Source organism: Urtica dioica, chromosome 9, assembly GCF_054948205.1.
Source record: "Urtica dioica subsp. dioica isolate 48M chromosome 9, U.dioica_male_clone48M_v1_H2, whole genome shotgun sequence".
Taxonomy (NCBI): domain Eukaryota; kingdom Viridiplantae; phylum Streptophyta; class Magnoliopsida; order Rosales; family Urticaceae; genus Urtica; species Urtica dioica.
In genome coordinates, this window is record NC_142764.1 from 18,972,641 (window position 1) to 18,989,813 (window position 17,173).

Genomic DNA, 17,173 nt, shown 5'->3' on the forward strand with positions numbered 1-17,173 from the left:
TGGATTTTGGATTGAATTATTGTCTTGGTTGGGTACAAGAACTATGAGGTTTATGATATGGGTAGCATATCGTTGATGCAAAATGGTATCGTCAACATTAAGTTTCTCTTTTAACTCTCTAATCATGGCGTTGTTGCTTGTGGCATTATCTAAGGTTACAGATATAATCCTATCGGTCAAACCTCACTCATCTATAACACTAACTATGATGTCTAAGATGTTTTCACCAGTGTGAGAACCTTCTATCCTCCTAAAGGCTATGATACGTTTGTTCAGGTTCCAATCGTCGTCTATATTATGCACTACAACGCTCATGAAATCCATCTTAGATTTATCACTCCAGATATCCGAGGTTAAGGCTACGCTATACCTACCAGATGATATTGTGTGTTTCATTTGTTCATTTTCTCCTAAAAACCATTTTAGGATATCGGATCTCAAGGCTTTCCTAGACATTATTTGAATGTTTGGAATTATAGAACTCATGAATCTAACGAAGCCTTGAGATTCGATATGACTAAAAGATTGATCGGTGGAAACAAAATATTCTACTAAATCACATCTAAAGCTTACAGGATCGATGTGACTTACCAGGCTTGACGAGGCTTCAGATTGATTCTCCTGGCAGTGCCTGTGATGACTCCACAATAGCGACGTCCCAACTCTTGTGTTGTGAGCGCTGAAGATTTTGCCACAACTGCGACATTTTCCGGCTTTCTCGCCGTTCGCAATCACCTCTTCAAAGAAAGTCCACACAACGGACCTAGCACGACGTCGTGGTGGTTGTTGTTGTTCTTGAGCACCTTCATGTTGTTTTGAGAGTATTTGAGATTGAGATTGAGAGAAAGGTGTGAAGAAAATGAATGAATTGGGGGGGGGGGGGGGGTATTTATAGATTTTAGAAATGAATGGGTAAAAAAAAAACCCCGGAATAGGCACCAACGGCTCTATTTCAACAGGCAAAAAAAATAACGGCTAGTTGTTTTGGGCCGTTGAATATTTTGATCCAACCGCCGAAATTAAAAAAAAAAAAAATTTACCGGGACTAACGGGAGTCCCGGTCCCGTTAGTCCCATTAACGGGACTCCCGTCCCGTCCCAATAGCAGTAACGGGACTCCCGATCCTGTTACTGTTCCTAACGGTAGAGGGGATCCCGTCCCGTCCCGCTACCGTCAGGCCACGTTTAGTCGCCACCATCACCATTGACCACGGGCAGAACAGCCGGCGCAACCCCGATAGAAGCACCGTAGATTGAATTATCTTTTACAACCATCATATTTTTCGCATGAACTATATTGAGAGCGGATACGTTGTTGCTTCCTTGAATGTTGCCATCACCATTGACCACTGGCAGAACCGCCAGCACAACATTGATTAGAGCACAACCGATTAGAGCATATTGTACAGTCATTATATTTTTTGCATGAGCTACTGTTACCGGTCCGTCTCGGCCCGGTAGAGCGGCGACGGCCGCGATAGCGGCCGTCCTAGGATTCCCCCGGCACACGCCCGACTCAGAGCCGGCGCTCGGCCACGGCCGACCAAGAGCCGGCGCTCGGCCCCGGCCAACCCAGAGCCGGCGCTCGGCCGGCCGGCTCAGAGCCGGTGCCCGGCCATGGCCGACCCAGAGCCGGCCTTCGCCCGGCCATGGCCGACTCAGAGCCGGCCTTCGCCTCCATGGCCGACTCAGAGCCGGCCTTCGCCCGGCCATGGCCGACCCAGAGTCGGCCTTCGCCCGGCCATGGCCGACCCACAGCCGGCCTTCGCCTCCACTGCCGACCCAGAGCTGGCCCTCGCCGCCACGGCCGACCCAGAGCCGGCCCTCGGCCAATGGGATGCCCAAAACGCCCCTTGGTCGCCTATAAATACCGGGGTCCTTCCCCTGGTCCAGCTAATCCGAATTTGAGTACTGAAGCGCTGCCGAACTCGTACCTCGCTCGTTTCTCTCAAGTCTAGGCCACTAAACACCTAAACCCTCTACAATCTACTTCAACCCTACTAATGTCGAGCGTCGGAGAGGTAAACAGAGGCACCCCCTCTGTTTCCCCTTTGTAGTTCATCGTTTCTTTCTCCTGCAGGACTGACGACGAACGAGGCAAATATCATCCACAGCTAAGGGAAGACTCGGGATACCGAGTCCGACACGCTCGAGCCCGAACGCGACCACTTGGTCCGCCTCGTGGATCGCGGCGTACCCCTTTCGCGGGCGAGTCGGAAGATCATCGGGCAATGGTCTTAGGATCGACACGAACTCCTGGATGTTGTAGCGCTTCCTCAAGCTCATGAACCTGGCAATCGAGAGCGAACTCGGGACGTCAACGCCCGAGCAATCAAGGTCTCTCCGTATGGCCAACTCTCCGATCGAGAAGGTTGAGGCTCTCATTTCCTCCCACGCGGTTGAGGAAAGTGTCGTCGCAGGTGTGACGTGACGGCTCGACGAGTCGCTCGAGCGCTCGGTGTCTAGAGCGTTGCTCGGGCAGGGGGTGACCCCCTCACGGCCGCCCACTCGGGCCGGGCGGCTCCTCTCGACCTCGACATGGTTGCCCGAGCGCGCGCCCGACTGTCGGCCGGCCGGGCCACCGCCGTCAGGCCGGCCCAGCCTGTGGCCGACCGTGCTCCCTCCTGTGCGCGCATCCAGCCCAAGGACCCAGCCCATCTCCTGTGCCCGCATCCAGCCCAAAGACCCAGTCCATCCACGCGCAGGCCCGGCCCAGGCGTCCCCCGGCCTTCAGCGCACGCGCCCGGCCCGTCAGCTCGGCCCAGCTCTCGGCCAGCGGGGTCTCCGACCCGCGAGCCCTGCCCGGGCGCCCCAACGCTCGCCCCAAATGCGTCCGGCCCAACGGCCCAGCCTGGCCCCTGGCCGGCTGGGCCCTCCTCGTGCGCGCCCGGCCCAGTGGCCCCGTCCGACCCCTGGCCGGTTGAGCCTTCCTCGCGCGCGCCTGAACCGGCAGCCCAGCCCGGTTCCTGGCCGGCTGGGCCCTCACCACATAGGCCCGGCCCAGTTGGGCCTAGGGTTTGCGCAAGGGTCGGGCAGGCCGCCTCCCCCTGGCCGAGCCTCCTCCTGCTCGGCGTCGGCCCCTCCATGGGCAGCGTCGCCCGGCGCCGACGGCTCTCCGGCAGCACGCGTCATCACCAACGCGGCCAGGCCCGGGGGCCTCTCCTCCTCGGCGCGATCTGCAGAGCCCCCGACGGCCTCACCCAGCCGAGCAAAGGCCTCGCCCGCGTCGGGACCGGCCCGGAAGGCATCGACACCGGCCGGCGCACCCCTCTCAGCGCCGATTTCGCCGTGCGCGACCGCCCCCGGCTCGCTCGCTCCGCCCGGGCGTCCCTCTTCACCGGCGCGCCTGGTGGTCGTCCAGACGGCCCCACCCAGTCGAGTGGGGGATTCCTCGGTGCTGGGGTTGACCCAGATCGCGCCGCCCCCGGACAAGGCGTCCTCTTTGGCGTCGTCCTCCTCCGGCGCGTCCCCTCCAGCACTGACCGCTCCCGGCGCGGCCTCCTCCGGCACGCGCACGCCGCCCAGGCCACCTGTGGGTTGATGGGCATCGTCCCCCGGCCTAGAGGGTCTCCCCCGACGCCTCCAATGCCGCCGGCGCCGCCCTGGGCCAAGGCGTCTCCTCCGGCGCGTGGATCGTTCTCGGCGTCCACCTGCCGGCGCTGGCCGTCTCCGGCACGCGCACCCTCTCCCTCACCGGCCAGCCACGCCTCCACCAAGGAGAGATCTTCCCCGGTCATCTCAATAGCGTTGGATGAATTTGACGAATGCCGTACGTCGGAGATCGTTGAAGGGGGCGAAAATTGGGTCCAAACATTATCCAAGTCTACGTGGTTGTCCCCGAACAAGCGAAGCAAGTCATCTTCAATGGTTCCACACCCCGATAGGCGGTCAATGGGGTCCATGGGCGCGAATAACGAGACAAAAGTGATCAACGAGAAAAAATAATAATATTAAAAGGTGTCGGAACATACCTCTCGGCGACGGGCTACTCCGATGGGCCGACGTCGAACTTTGAGTTTACCACGCGACTTACACTCGATGATAAACTCGGGGGGCTAATGTTACCGGTCCGTCTCGGCCCGGTAGAGCGGCGACGGCCGCGATAGCGGCCATCCTAGGATTCCCCCGGCACACGGCCGACTCAGAGCCGGCGCTCGGCCACGGCCGACCCAGAGCCGGCCTTCGCCTCCATGGCCGACCCAGAGCCGACCTTCGCCTCTACGGCCGACCCAGAGCCGGCCTTCGCCTCCACGGCCGACCCAGAGCCGGCCTTCGCCTCCACGGCCGACCCAGAGCCGGCCTTCGCCTCCACGGCCGGCTCAGAGCCGGCCATCGGCCAAGGGGATGCCCAAAACGCCCCTTGATCGCCTATAAATACCGGGGTCCTTCCCCTGGTCCAGGTAATCCGAATTTGAGTACTAAAGCGCTGCCGAACTCGTACCTCGCTCGTTTCTCTCAAGTCTCGGCCTCTAAACACCTAAACCCTCTACAATCTACCTCGACCCTACTAATGTTGAGCGTCGGAGAGGTAAACAGAGGCACCCCCTCTGTTTTCCCTTTATAGTTCATCGTTTCTTTCTCCCGCAGGACTGACGACGAAAGAGGCAAATATCATCCACAGCTAAGGGAAGACTCGGGATACCGAGTCCGACACGCTCGAGCCCGAACGCGACCACTTGGTCCGGCCTTGGGTCGAACCGTTCGGGGCTCCTTAATAGTTGTCCGAAAACGAGCGACAACAGCTACATTAGGAGTGGGTACATTGTTGCTTCCTTAGTCGTTGCCATCCCTATTGATCATGGGCATAACCAACATGGCAACACCTATTGGAGCATCCTATGCAACCATTATATTTTTCTCATGCGCTACATTGAGAGCGGGTACGTTGTTGCTTCTTTAGTTGCTGACATCATTATTGATCATGTGCAGAACTGCCAACGTAACGCCGATCAGAGCATCTTGTACAGCCATCAATTTTATTTTATTTTATTTAGATAGAAAGTTTATAATTCATTGACTAGCATGGAAGCGATCTATCGCTTCTAAAAAAAAGTGTCACTTCTAAATTTAGTTTTTGTAGTAGGGAAAAGACTTAATTACAAAATGAAAAGTTTAAAACTTCTTTAAAAAAATGAAAAAGTGCATCACAAATACAATCACAATAATAGAATAAGAATAGTGGGATATCAATTTTTATAGGTAACGCGAGCTACCACATGTTACTGATTGAGTTATAGGGGACTTTGTCCGACTGAAATCCAAAAATAAATCATATCCAAAGATCTAAATAATTTGTTATCATCACCAGGTTTGACGACTTTATTTTAGTATTATAAGCAAAAATTAGCTCTACAACGAATTAAATATGGTGGTATTTCAATTCTTATTTAATACGCAATCATATGATTAGGTTTTTAATAGAAAATATCTTTCACATTTGTTTGAATAAGAAAATGTATTCCCATTCCTCTTTTTTTTTTTTTTTTTTTTTTTTAATTTGCTAAAAAAAGATTAATAAAAATAAATGTATTCCGGACTAAAGAAATGCATGCAGTGCGAAACTTGGAAATATACATTTCATTAAGAAAGATGAATGATATTAGTGTGTGAAATTCAAATTATTAGCATAACATAAATTGACTAAAAATAAGGAACGTCAATAAATTATGCATTTAACATGTATAGAGTGTATAGGCCATACTAGTGCAAACTGTTATTAGCTGGCTCACTATATATGTACGTCGGATAACTTCATATCTATGATAAGTGTAAAATACAACTTCATAATTTCATTTTATATATGGAAGCAAATAATCTAATTAGTCTAATAGTTTGATATATTTTCAAAACATATGAATAAAGTTGACTATAATATGGGAAACAAATCGAAAGAATAAAGTTGACTAGTAATTTGGGAAACAGATCGAAAGCAAATCAGAATTAACGTAATGCTGATTCTTGGGAGAGAATCAATCCATTATAGTTCGTCAATAATAATATTATATTCGAAAAATTTGTCATAAAATCTTGCTTATTTTGGCATACCAAAGCGGAATTAGTTCTTTTTTTTTTTTAAATAAACAAATAAAAACGGAATTAGTTGTTGATCATGGTGTATTCTTTGTTTCGGGTCCACCGATAAATATTCTCTAAATATTATGTTAATAAATTATGATTAAGCCGAGATAATCTCTCAATCGAATATATCGCAGTATATTTATTTATGAGGAATATTAGCAACAGAATGTAGAATGTTATCCTTTGAACCCTTAGAAACAAAATCGAATTCCCGAGGATTAACTCGCCTTAACAAACTTTAATTCCTTCAAAAAAAAAAAAAAAAAATCAAATACCTTTTTTTCTTTGAAGGGAAATAATTCATATACCTTCTTCTACCTTTTAAAAAAAAATTCTCTCTTTTTTTTAGTTGAACTCTATAACTAACAATATCCGCTTCCGAGAATCTCTTAAACCCCAACCCGTCAATATATCCACTTTTTAACGTAAATCCGTCTTCTATATATTCTTGTTACATACACATGAATCTATAGACTCTTTGTAAGCGACAAGCTTTTCTCTGTTGAGAAGATAAAAATGAGGGTGCTAAATTCTTCCATCATCTTCACGTCACTGGTTCTCTTTTCTCTCTTCCATATTCCGGCTCTGGCAGAGAAGAAAGTAGGATATTTTTTTCCTTTAAAACTTTTTCAGTCTCAGTCACGTATTATTGATCTTAATTATATGAATAATGTCTTCTTGTTTATGATTAAAATAGGCGTATATAGTGTACTTGGGATCACATTCTCATGGCCTTGAACCCAGTGATGCTGATATTGACGCCGTGGCTGATACTCATCATGTATTCCTCGGTTCCGTTCTAGGAAGGTACGTCTTTTTCGTAACTAAAATACACACACACACACACACATATATATATATATATATATATAAATGATAAAATAATAATATCGTGTACTGTAGCCAAGAGAAGGCGAGAGACTCAATCTTCGTCTCGTACAAGAAAAACATCAATGGCTTCGGAGCATTCCTCGAGGAGGAAGAGGCGACTGAGATCGCAAGTAAGAAAAAATTATTTTTGCGAATTAACAGTGCGTTTGACATTTAATACGTTTTTTTTATTTATTTATTAATATTATTATGGTATTGTAGAGCACCCGAGTGTTGTATCGGTTTTCTTGGACAAAGCAAAGAAACTGCATACAACGCATTCATGGGGATTCATGATGCTCGAGAAGAATGATGTCCCTCTTCCCGGTTCCTTGTGGGAAAAGGCCAAATTTGGAGAGGATGTTATCATAGGAAATCTTGACACTGGTATTGTTTATTATATTATATTGTACTTTCCTTTTTTTCATATAATATTGGAATACTATCGTAATAGTAACATTTTATTTTATTTTTGTTCACGTGATAGGTGTTTGGCCAACGGCAAAGAGTTTTGCCGATCAAGGCTATGGACCGATTCCTAAAAGGTGGAAGGGAATTTGCCAGAATGCTACACAGGGATTCCCATGCAACAAGTAATTAATTTTTCTCATATATAATAATGTATTTGATATAGGTTTTTTTTTTTTTTTTTTTTTTTTGTAGAACTCATTATATTGATATGTCGTTATCTTTAGTTTCTTAGCATAGCTTAGAAAGATCCATGCTTTACGATGAAGCGTTGTGTTTGTATCTTATAATATAGCCTTTATTCATTATTTTAGTCTCCCTAAACCCTATTTTATATTATGTTCTTCAAATTAAATTTGGTCATACATCATCCGTTTTTTAATCCATTTTGAAACCGAAAAACATGATGCCAGAAAAGAATGACGCGACTCATTTAATTCGAGGCAGATACGAAATCATCCTTGTTTTCACGTTATTTCAAGTATATAATCATAAACTAAAAAAAGATGTGTGAACCTCTACATATCTATGAGACCTACGCCCGGAGTTACCTTAAGATAAAAATTTTCATTTAACATTGGAAATTTTAAGATTAGGCCCCTTTAGTCTGCAACAAATATCGAAATATCGAACTAATAGTAGTACAAAAAATACTAAAATACTAGAGACTACATAGTTAAGCTAGTTGCCGTCTTTGGGTTCGTAGGAGTTTATCTCCATTTTCGAGATAGAGAAATGTTTGACATATCTCGAATAGGTTTAATCACATGCTTGGCGACACCATTTCTGGTTGGTCTAGTCGATTTAGTATTGTTGAATTTCATTTTCTTTGTAATTATTTGCTTATTAGTAGCTTTGTAATATAAACATAGTTAAGCTACTTAATTTCGTCTTTTATAGTTACTAATTACAAAACAAAATAATAATCTAACACAAATCATTTTTTTTTATAGGAAGCTCATCGGAGCCCGGTACTTTAGCAAGGGCCGAGAAGCGCTCCACGGAAAATTGAACGCGACGGACAAGACCCCACTGGACCGCGAGGGCCACGGGACCCACACGCTGTCGACGGCCGGGGGCGGGTTCGTCCCGAGCGCGAGCATCGAGGGAGTGGGGAACGGGACGGCGAAAGGCGGGGCCCCCCGCGCCCGCGTGGCGATGTACAAGGTGTGCTGGCCGGCGGCGGCGGGCGAGGGGGGCTGCTTCGACTCAGACATCCTCGAGGCCTTCGACTCGGCCATCCACGACGGCGTCGACGTCATCTCCGCCTCCCTCGGCGGCCCCCCCTCCGACTTCCTCAACGACGCCATCTCCATCGGCTCCTTCCACGCCGTCAGGAAGGGCATCGCCGTCATTTGCTCCGCCGGGAACGAGGGCCCCGCCGCCGGGACCGTCTCCAACGTTTCGCCCTGGATTCTCACCGTGGCCGCTAGTACTATGGATAGGAACTTCCTTGCTCTTGTTGAGCTTAAGACCCACGCCAAGGATGGCTTGCGAATTAGGGTTTGTCCATTTCTTTCTCTCTATTTATACAAGCTAGATTATGAAAATTAATGTGGGCTTGATTTGTTGCTCAGGGAACGAGTCTTTCGAGTGCGGTGAAAGGAAACAAATTCTACCCGCTCATCAGCGCCGAACAAGCTGCGATTTCCGGTGCCAATGGCTCGGATGCGTAAGTATTTACATTTTCATCTTCAACTTGTATTCGAGTAACAATCTTAATCCGATGTTGTTAATTTGTTAAACACGTACGTCTCACTGAAATTGTTGATAATATAACTGTTGATGATGTTTGTAGGTTGTTGTGCAAGCCTGGAACCCTAGACCCGGAAAAGGTGAAAGGCAAGATCGTGGCGTGCCTGAGAGGCGAAACCGCTCGGGTCGACAAGGGAGCCCAAGCGGCCAAGGCCGGGGCCGTCGGAATGATTCTGTGCAACAGCGTCTCCGACTCCAACGAAATCCTCGCCGACCCTCATCTCCTTCCCGCCTCCCACGTCACTTACAAGGACGGCGTTTCTGTCTTCAACTACATCCAATCCACCAAGTATATATGCTTTCAAACTAATTATATTACGTTATTACAAAACATATATATATATATATATATATATATATGTCTTTCCTTGATTCATTCACTATAATACTTTCATCGAACAGGGATCCACAGGCCAAGCTTTACCCCGCGACCGCAGAGGTAAACGATAAGCCTGCCCCGGTCATGGCGGCTTTCTCCTCTGCTGGACCTAACACTATTAACCCAGACATCCTCAAGGTGATCACATTATTATTATTATTATTATAAAAATTGATATATAGTTGATTACAATTGTATTACATTAAAATTTTGTGATCCGAATGAGTTTGAGTTTGGTCGGAAGTAACGAAATTTTGAGTTTGGCCGGACTTAACCTCAAGGAAGTAATGATAGACATTAATATAAACAAATTTGTTTTATGCTGAAATTCATTAATTAAATATATTCTAAATAAATAGAAAAAAAAATAAAAAATTATTTCATGTTCGAAAAAATCTTGAGCCGGGCCTACGGATTGGGATACAAATGTAGTAAAATTCCACGTTGAGTATGTGTGTTGTTTATATTTCGTATTCGAGTTATGGATTTATTAAAAATGTGATGATGGTGATTGGAATCAGCCGGACATAACCGGACCGGGAGTGAATGTGATTGCGGCGTTCACGGGAGCAGTGAGTCCGTCGGAACTGGACGTTGACAAGCGGAGGGTTCCGTTCAACACAATGTCCGGAACCTCCATGTCGTGCCCCCACGTCGCCGGAATTGTCGCCCTTCTCAGGTCCCTCTACCCCCACTGGTCCCCTGCCGCCATCCGCTCCGCCATTGTCACCTCCGGTAATATTTCATCCTTAATATATAATCACTCTACTAATTTGTCATTAATTTCCCTTCGAAAAATCCGACTATATTTTTGCAAAATTTTCATATCCATTTTAAAATTTCTCTAGAAAATTTATTCAAACATTTCCACATAATACATACCTGCAGGAGCGGATCCACTTTCGGCCTAGAAGGGCAAATGTCCCCTAAACTTTAAAAAATTACAATTTTTACCTTAAATTTTTTTTGCCGCTTTTTTATTTTGGCTCAAATTTATACGAATTTTTCAAATTTGCCCACCTGATTTTTATTTCCCAAATTTGCTCCTGTAGACTCGAGTTTCTGGCTCCATCACTGCATACATAAGTATAAAAAAAGTAGATATTTTGCTAAGAAATTATTCTATGTTAATTGTTTCACCATAGATTTTCTAGTAGTGCCCTAAAACGATGTTTATTTTTGCGACACTCTCGCAGCAAGAACGAGGGACAACACGGGCCACCCGATGATGAACGCGGCCCACGAAAAGGCGACGCCGTTCAACTACGGGTCGGGCCACATCCGGCCGAACAAAGCCATGGACCCGGGACTGGTCTACGACCTGACCACGGAAGACTACCTGAACCTCCTCTGCTCTCTCGGCTACAACCAAACCGCGGTCTCGCTCTTCTCGGAGAAGCCCCACGCCTGTCCACGCAAACCCATCTCCGTTCTCGACTTCAACTACCCGTCCTTCACCGTCTCCAACCTCACCGCCGCCGCCACGCTCACCCGCACCGTCACCAACGTCGGGCCTCCCGGCGCCTACGCCGTCAAGGTCCACGCTCCGGCGGGAGTCTCGGTGGCGGTCGAGCCCAGCGTGCTCAAGTTCGGGCGCGTTGGGGAGATGAAGAAGTTCACTGTGACTTTGAAGAGCAAAGGGTTCGGTTTGAGAGGGTACCACTTTGGGAGGCTCAGCTGGACCGATGGGAAGCGTTACGTCAGGAGTCCCATTGTGGTCCAAACGTCTCAATCTTCTTGATTTTTGTTACTAGTTATTATTTAGGGGATGGTTTTATTTATATTTGGTATTTATTTCTTGTGGTTGACATTCTGAATGGAATGGAATCATCTCATTTTATCGTTTCGTTTTCTTCCATGGTGCATAAGGTTGGGATTATAAAGTATGGTGGTGGCAAAAACGTTTGAGAAGTACGTGCGTTTTTCAAATGTTGGTCGAAATTTTCTCTCTTTGTTCAAGCGATTATACGTGTCACTATTGTTTTTTGGCCTCACTCTATTCATATTTCTGCAACTTTGGTCGTCAAGATGGGGTGGGGTAGTAGATTGATATACCGTTATTTTCGATTTTTCAGTTCTTAGTACTTGTATACCAAGTGGCGGTGAATGTTAAGTTGACTCACTATGGCCATACATAATCTGCAACTGCATATTCAAACCTTCAGTGTTGGCAAGATCGAAATCGTATGACAAGCCGTAAATGCTAGGATCCACGGTATACATATTCAAACCTTCATTTTTTTACAAGCATACAGCAGAAAATCATGGTAAAATTCACGGTCCTTTTAATATCTGGAACACAAACTTAAAAAAAAAAATTATGGGACTCCCGAAATCAAGAAAGAAAATGGTTTCACGAGTCTCATTTCTCCACTTCCATATGGTCAACTTTACAACTTATATGTGTGCGCATTTTAGTCTCCAATTTTGTAACGAACCTCAACTTTTATGCTAAGAAACAAAACTTGGAAGTTGAAGTTTCTCGCTGTACTTATTCAATAATTCGAAAATATATTATATTCTTCTGAACTCTCATGACTGTAGTTATATTAACCGTTTAGCCACTTTTTAGTTCCTAGTAGATAACTTTTTTTACAGATAATTAATGTGTTTTCGAACGGCAATAACGAAGCTTTAAGAAAAAAAAAATATGAAATGTACTGATTAATGAAGAAACCGGTAGTAAGTTAGTGATACGTTAGATGATAAATAGTCTACTATTACAGGATGAATAATTTCATACTCATTCTCACGTGTTATATAGTTCATAGATTAACCACTTAACCACTTTTTAGTTCTTAAGCTCCTTAAAACATAACAAAACACCACTATTGGTGTGCGGACTTCGCTATTATTCGGCTAAATAGATAAAATGGGCTTGAAGCCCAATTCAACATGAAAACCTGATTAATGGGAAAAGTCAATTGGACCAGGCCCATCTCGGCTCAAAAGATATGGCATGAGGGTCAACTTTGAATGGCGAGCTAAAAGTAACGAGTGCCATTAAGAATGGAATTACGAGATGGGAAATGGCCGATTCTACTACTCATTTCATTAGTTTGGACCAAAATATAGAGTAGCCTAATTTTGGACACTTTTAGTAGTGTTTTGAGGAGAGATAATAATTTGATACCCGGTTTGCCCTTTAAAATTTAATTTTGTTCATTCAAGCCCTAAACCAAAACTTGCTCAATAAGAATTCAAGTACGTCTTGTTTATTGTGTCATCACAACTCTCTCTCTCTCATCTCTTTTTTCTCTGCATGTGAAGGACGTTTGAACTTCCTCCATGAGCTGTGTGTGTCTTTGAAGTGAAGCTCAGCTCTCGGCCACCTCGTCATCGTCTAAAAGTAAGCTTCTTTCGTTCATCGCCGTCGTCGTCTTCTCTCCTCTCTTTTTGTTTATGGGTTTTCGTTAATCCTCGTCGGGTTTCTGAGTTTCTGGGTTTCAGAGAACATGTTTGTTCACCGTCATCCTCGTGCATCTTAAAAGAAAGCTTTTTTTTTCATCGGTCATCTTTGTTTTCGTGTGCTTGTTGTCTGGGTTTTAGGTCTTTGTCGTTCTGGGTTTGTTGGTGTCAGTACCCGCCGTCTCTGTGTTATTTGTTGATGGGTTTGTTTGTGTGTTGTTCTTCGTGTTTTTGGACGTTTGAGTTTTTTTTTCGCGTTCTTGAATTGTAGACATACATGTCTACAGTCTCTGAAATTGTAGACTGTCCCCGTTATACTTCGTTATTGTAATTGTAGATATACATGTCTACAATTCTTGTAAATGTGGACATATCGGTGTACACCTTCAGCTGTTGTAGACTAATACGTCTATTACAACTGAAGTTGTAGACCTATATGTCTACAATTACAAGAATTGTAGACATGTATATCTACAATTGGTGTAATTGTAGATATACATGTATACAAATAGTCTCATTGTACACATTTAATTTTTTTCATACACGATAATAACAATCAGATATGCGTTTTTGCTATGCAGGAATGTCAGTTGTAACAATTGTAGATATTATAGGTCTACAGTTACTACAACTGTAGACGTCGATATCTACAATTGTTGTTAACTGTAGACTTATAAGTCTACCATTTATTACAGTTTTTATTACAATTATACATATCAATGGGAATTGGCGATCCTATCGTACCACGTAATCTTTTAAAGGGAGTTCTGAATGAATTATTTCAACTCCATGCTTTATTTTGAATCATCAAACTCTATATCTGAACTCAATGAGAAAAACAATTTGAAATCCCTAAATATGAAAAGGACCCCAAATTGTTTCTTATTTCTCTCGTCTGCTTAACTTCAAGTCGCGATCTTGCAGTCATGGGAGAGCTTTGCTATTGTGGCATTCCTGTTCGCGAGTGTGCTTCGTGGACAATTTTGAATCCTGGGAGGAGGTTCCACGGTTGCATCACAAAAAAGGTAAGCTCTCGAATCACGATTGTGAATCGCGTCTTTGTTTTCGCCGAAAAGTCACCTCTTTGTGTTTGTTTTCTCAGGAAGATGGTGGGTGCGGGTATTTCAAATGGATAGACCCAGAAATGTGCTATAGATCGAAGCAAATCATTCCCGGTTTGCTGAGGAGGAAAAACAAGTTAGAATCCGAGAATGCGGGACTTCGAAGTCAAATTTTCAAGCTGAAGATGGCTCTGTTCGTTGTCATTGTCATTGTTGTAGTTTTTTACATGCTCTGAATATGTTTGGTTAGTCAGATAATAGCTGCTCGAATCAGATTTTAAGGTATCTGTTTTAAGGGTTTTGTAATGATGTAATGAAGATGATTTCAATGCAATGCAATGACAATTTTTGGTTTGAACTGATACTTTTGCAGTGTTATGGTGGTGATGAATTTACAATGTTATATTTCAGTGAGATAGGGTTAATGATAGAATTGAATTATTATAGTTGTATGTCTTTTTTACGTCTTGAATGCATTACATGATAGAAGTTGTTCAAATTGTAGACATCATTGTCTACAATTAAACTGATTGTAGACATTTATGTCTACAATTGTGGTGATTGTAGACATTTAATGTCTACAATCAGTTCAAATTGTAGATATATATGTCTACAATCATCACAATTGTAGACATCACTGTACACATCTATAGACACAGCCATAACAAAACAAAAGCATACCGAAGCCATATAGTCATAATAAAACAAAACAAAAGCATACGAAAATATATAGCAATGTTTAGGCATTCAAACTTCAAATTGTCACACAAAACCATACAAAAATATAAAACATAGTTTTAAAAGTAACTTCATAGTTTGAGATTTGAGTTCATGTAAACATAAAAATCTCAGCCCAAAGATGTCGGAAACTCGTCGTCAGATTCGTAGCCGGTCGCAAGTTTCACCGCCACATGGTCTCCTCAAACTTGTCCAATGCGCCGAAGAAGATGAAGTTGTGGTCCACAATCTCTTCTTCGGGGACAAATCTTACAAATCCCTGCATATGTCAAGAAAAAAACATGAAACTCTACACAAACAGTCCTCATATCACCAGAACTATATCTACACAAACATGTAATTGTAGACATTTATAGCTATAGTCACTAGACATAAACATCTACAATTTTAGTGACTATAGCTACAAATGTCTACAATTACATAAATTATAACCTATGAAATCTTCAACACACAGAAAATGCAAATCAAAGAATTCTACAATCACATAAATAATAACCCAAATTCAGCTTTGCATGCCATAAAAAAGATACCCAAAATGCTCAAAGTGAAGAAATGTACCTCATTTACAGTTGCTTTTCGTTTTCGGAGCTCAAATGGCGATGTCTCATCTTAATTTGACGCCGGCAATTCAGTGACTAGTTTTGGTTTCTTCACTCGACGAGACGTTGTTGGCTTCTTGGCGGGAGACTTTTTCGCTGGAGAGACTTTTCTTCAGCGGCGTCGGACCTTTCTTCGTCGTCCTCGAATTCTTCCGAACCGGCGCGCATTTTTTGGCCGTCATTTTCTGCAATTTAGCGTTTGAAAAAAGGTGATTCGTAGAGATTTGAAAGAATAATGAAGATTAGCAACGAACCTGAGATATTTAGGAGAGATTAGCAACGAACCCGGAGATTTCGACGACGTGGATGAGGATTTCCGCGATTTCGGCGAAGTGGGTGAGGGTTTTAGAGAGAGAAAGAGTCGGAGGAGAGATGAGAGAGCGTGAACCAAGAAGATGAAAATGGGTTTCATTTGAGTTTTGAAATATTAACTGACGCTATTGTTTAATGAGGTATTTTTAAAACAAAAAATAAAGTCAAGGGCAAATATGTACTTGCTCACTTAAGCAACTTCTAAAAGTGTCCAAAACAAGAAACTCTATATTTTGGTCCAAACTATTGAAATGACTACTAGAACCGGCCATTTCCCTTACGAGATCAAACCATAAATGCGAGATAAACGTTAAAGGCGAGAACTATGGAAGCATGATTCGATAACTTTATTATAAATATATGGATGTAAGGTTGAAAATGCCAAATGAAATTCTATTAGTGACTTCTTGTACTTGCAATTTGACTCTTTATTTGAGCTCGATTTGCTAAACAATACACACAACTGTTCCATTCTCTCTTTGTCATTCTCAATCATATTCTTACCAATTTAATATTGTGTGCTATATATTTACGCATTATATTTGGATCACATATATAAAAAAATTGGCTTTACAACAAGAGTTTGAAACCCAGTTTTCATAAATTAAATCGGAATTCTCCAAAATTTGTGAGGGTTTAACGAGAGAGGACTCTCATGTTAATAGCTTAACTTCACGTGTGGGAAAAAAAAATCAAATTCTTTGACGCACAAAGTCCGAATAATCTGAACCATTGTCCCAATGACGAATAACACATCGCCAGTGAGAAGCTCGGACTTTCCCAACCTACATGAGATTTTATTAAACTATCCTCTAGAAAGATTCTTAGCAAAATGAGTCCAATCGAGCCGTTTTTTTTTTCAATAGCTAAAAAGGTTGACTACAAGCGAGACTGATCTTGAGTCTCGAGTTAGCATCACTATACGCTCATTAGGCACGACCCTTATCTTCTGAAGACAATAGGGCATTGCCTCTGAGAACCCAACTCAACTTTAGTGGAATTTCCACCTTCTCGATTGCCATGAGATCTAGAATCCAAACAATCTTGCCACCGGCCGGGGTTCAACATGCCGCTATATTTTGGTCTATGAATTCCATCCCCGTCGATCCTCCTCCACGGAACAGGTTCACAAACTGCTCCTATTGTTAAAGCGGAGGACCTAGGAACAACTAAAAACGTCGGCGGACTGCCAGACATTGGCTCTATCGGGTAGCTCTCCCTCTAAATGGGACTATCCTCGATCTTGAAGAGACGAGTTGGAGATTTTATTCAACTCATAACTAATTTGTTGCTCAGCCTGGCCACTAACGAGCAGAGATCTCAAATATTGACGGCTGAAGCCATGACCGATTTGTGAGTTGTGAATTCACGAGTTTATAGCGCAACAAGCTTATCTTTCGAGATCAATCGTCTTATCGAATAAAAAATGTGAACTCCTTTTACTCGATGAATCAGTGGCATGCGAATTAAGGATGTTGGGAAAGTGCACATGCATCAATTCTACGA

General features: G+C 43.8%; 1 protein-coding gene across 1 annotated transcript; it reads left to right on the forward strand.

The window, feature by feature from the left end:
- The first annotated feature begins 6,593 nt into the window (after positions 1–6,593).
- Positions 6,594–11,480, forward strand: LOC149385515 (subtilisin-like protease SBT5.4). Its single transcript, XM_089625711.1, has 11 exons — positions 6,594–6,677; positions 6,775–6,884; positions 6,981–7,078; positions 7,170–7,334; positions 7,435–7,540; positions 8,369–8,918; positions 8,993–9,087; positions 9,214–9,459; positions 9,573–9,687; positions 10,071–10,284; positions 10,746–11,480. Exons 1-11 carry the CDS (start codon positions 6,594–6,596, stop codon positions 11,288–11,290), a joined length of 2,328 nt encoding a protein of 775 aa, XP_089481837.1. The 3' UTR covers positions 11,291–11,480.
- The last annotated feature ends 5,693 nt before the right edge of the window (positions 11,481–17,173 follow it).

What these genes read in the sequence shown, in the direction of transcription:
- LOC149385515 (XM_089625711.1), top strand. Translation starts at nt 6,594, where the DNA reads ATGAGGGTGCTAAATTCTTCCATCATCTTCACGTCACTGGTTCTCTTT. An exon ending in CAGGGATTCCCATGCAACAA is followed by an intron (nt 7,541 to 8,368) that starts GTAATTAATTTT and finishes TTTTTTTTATAG; the next exon opens with GAAGCTCATCGGAGCCCGGT. An exon ending in AACTACATCCAATCCACCAA is followed by an intron (nt 9,460 to 9,572) that starts GTATATATGCTT and finishes TTCATCGAACAG; the next exon opens with GGATCCACAGGCCAAGCTTT.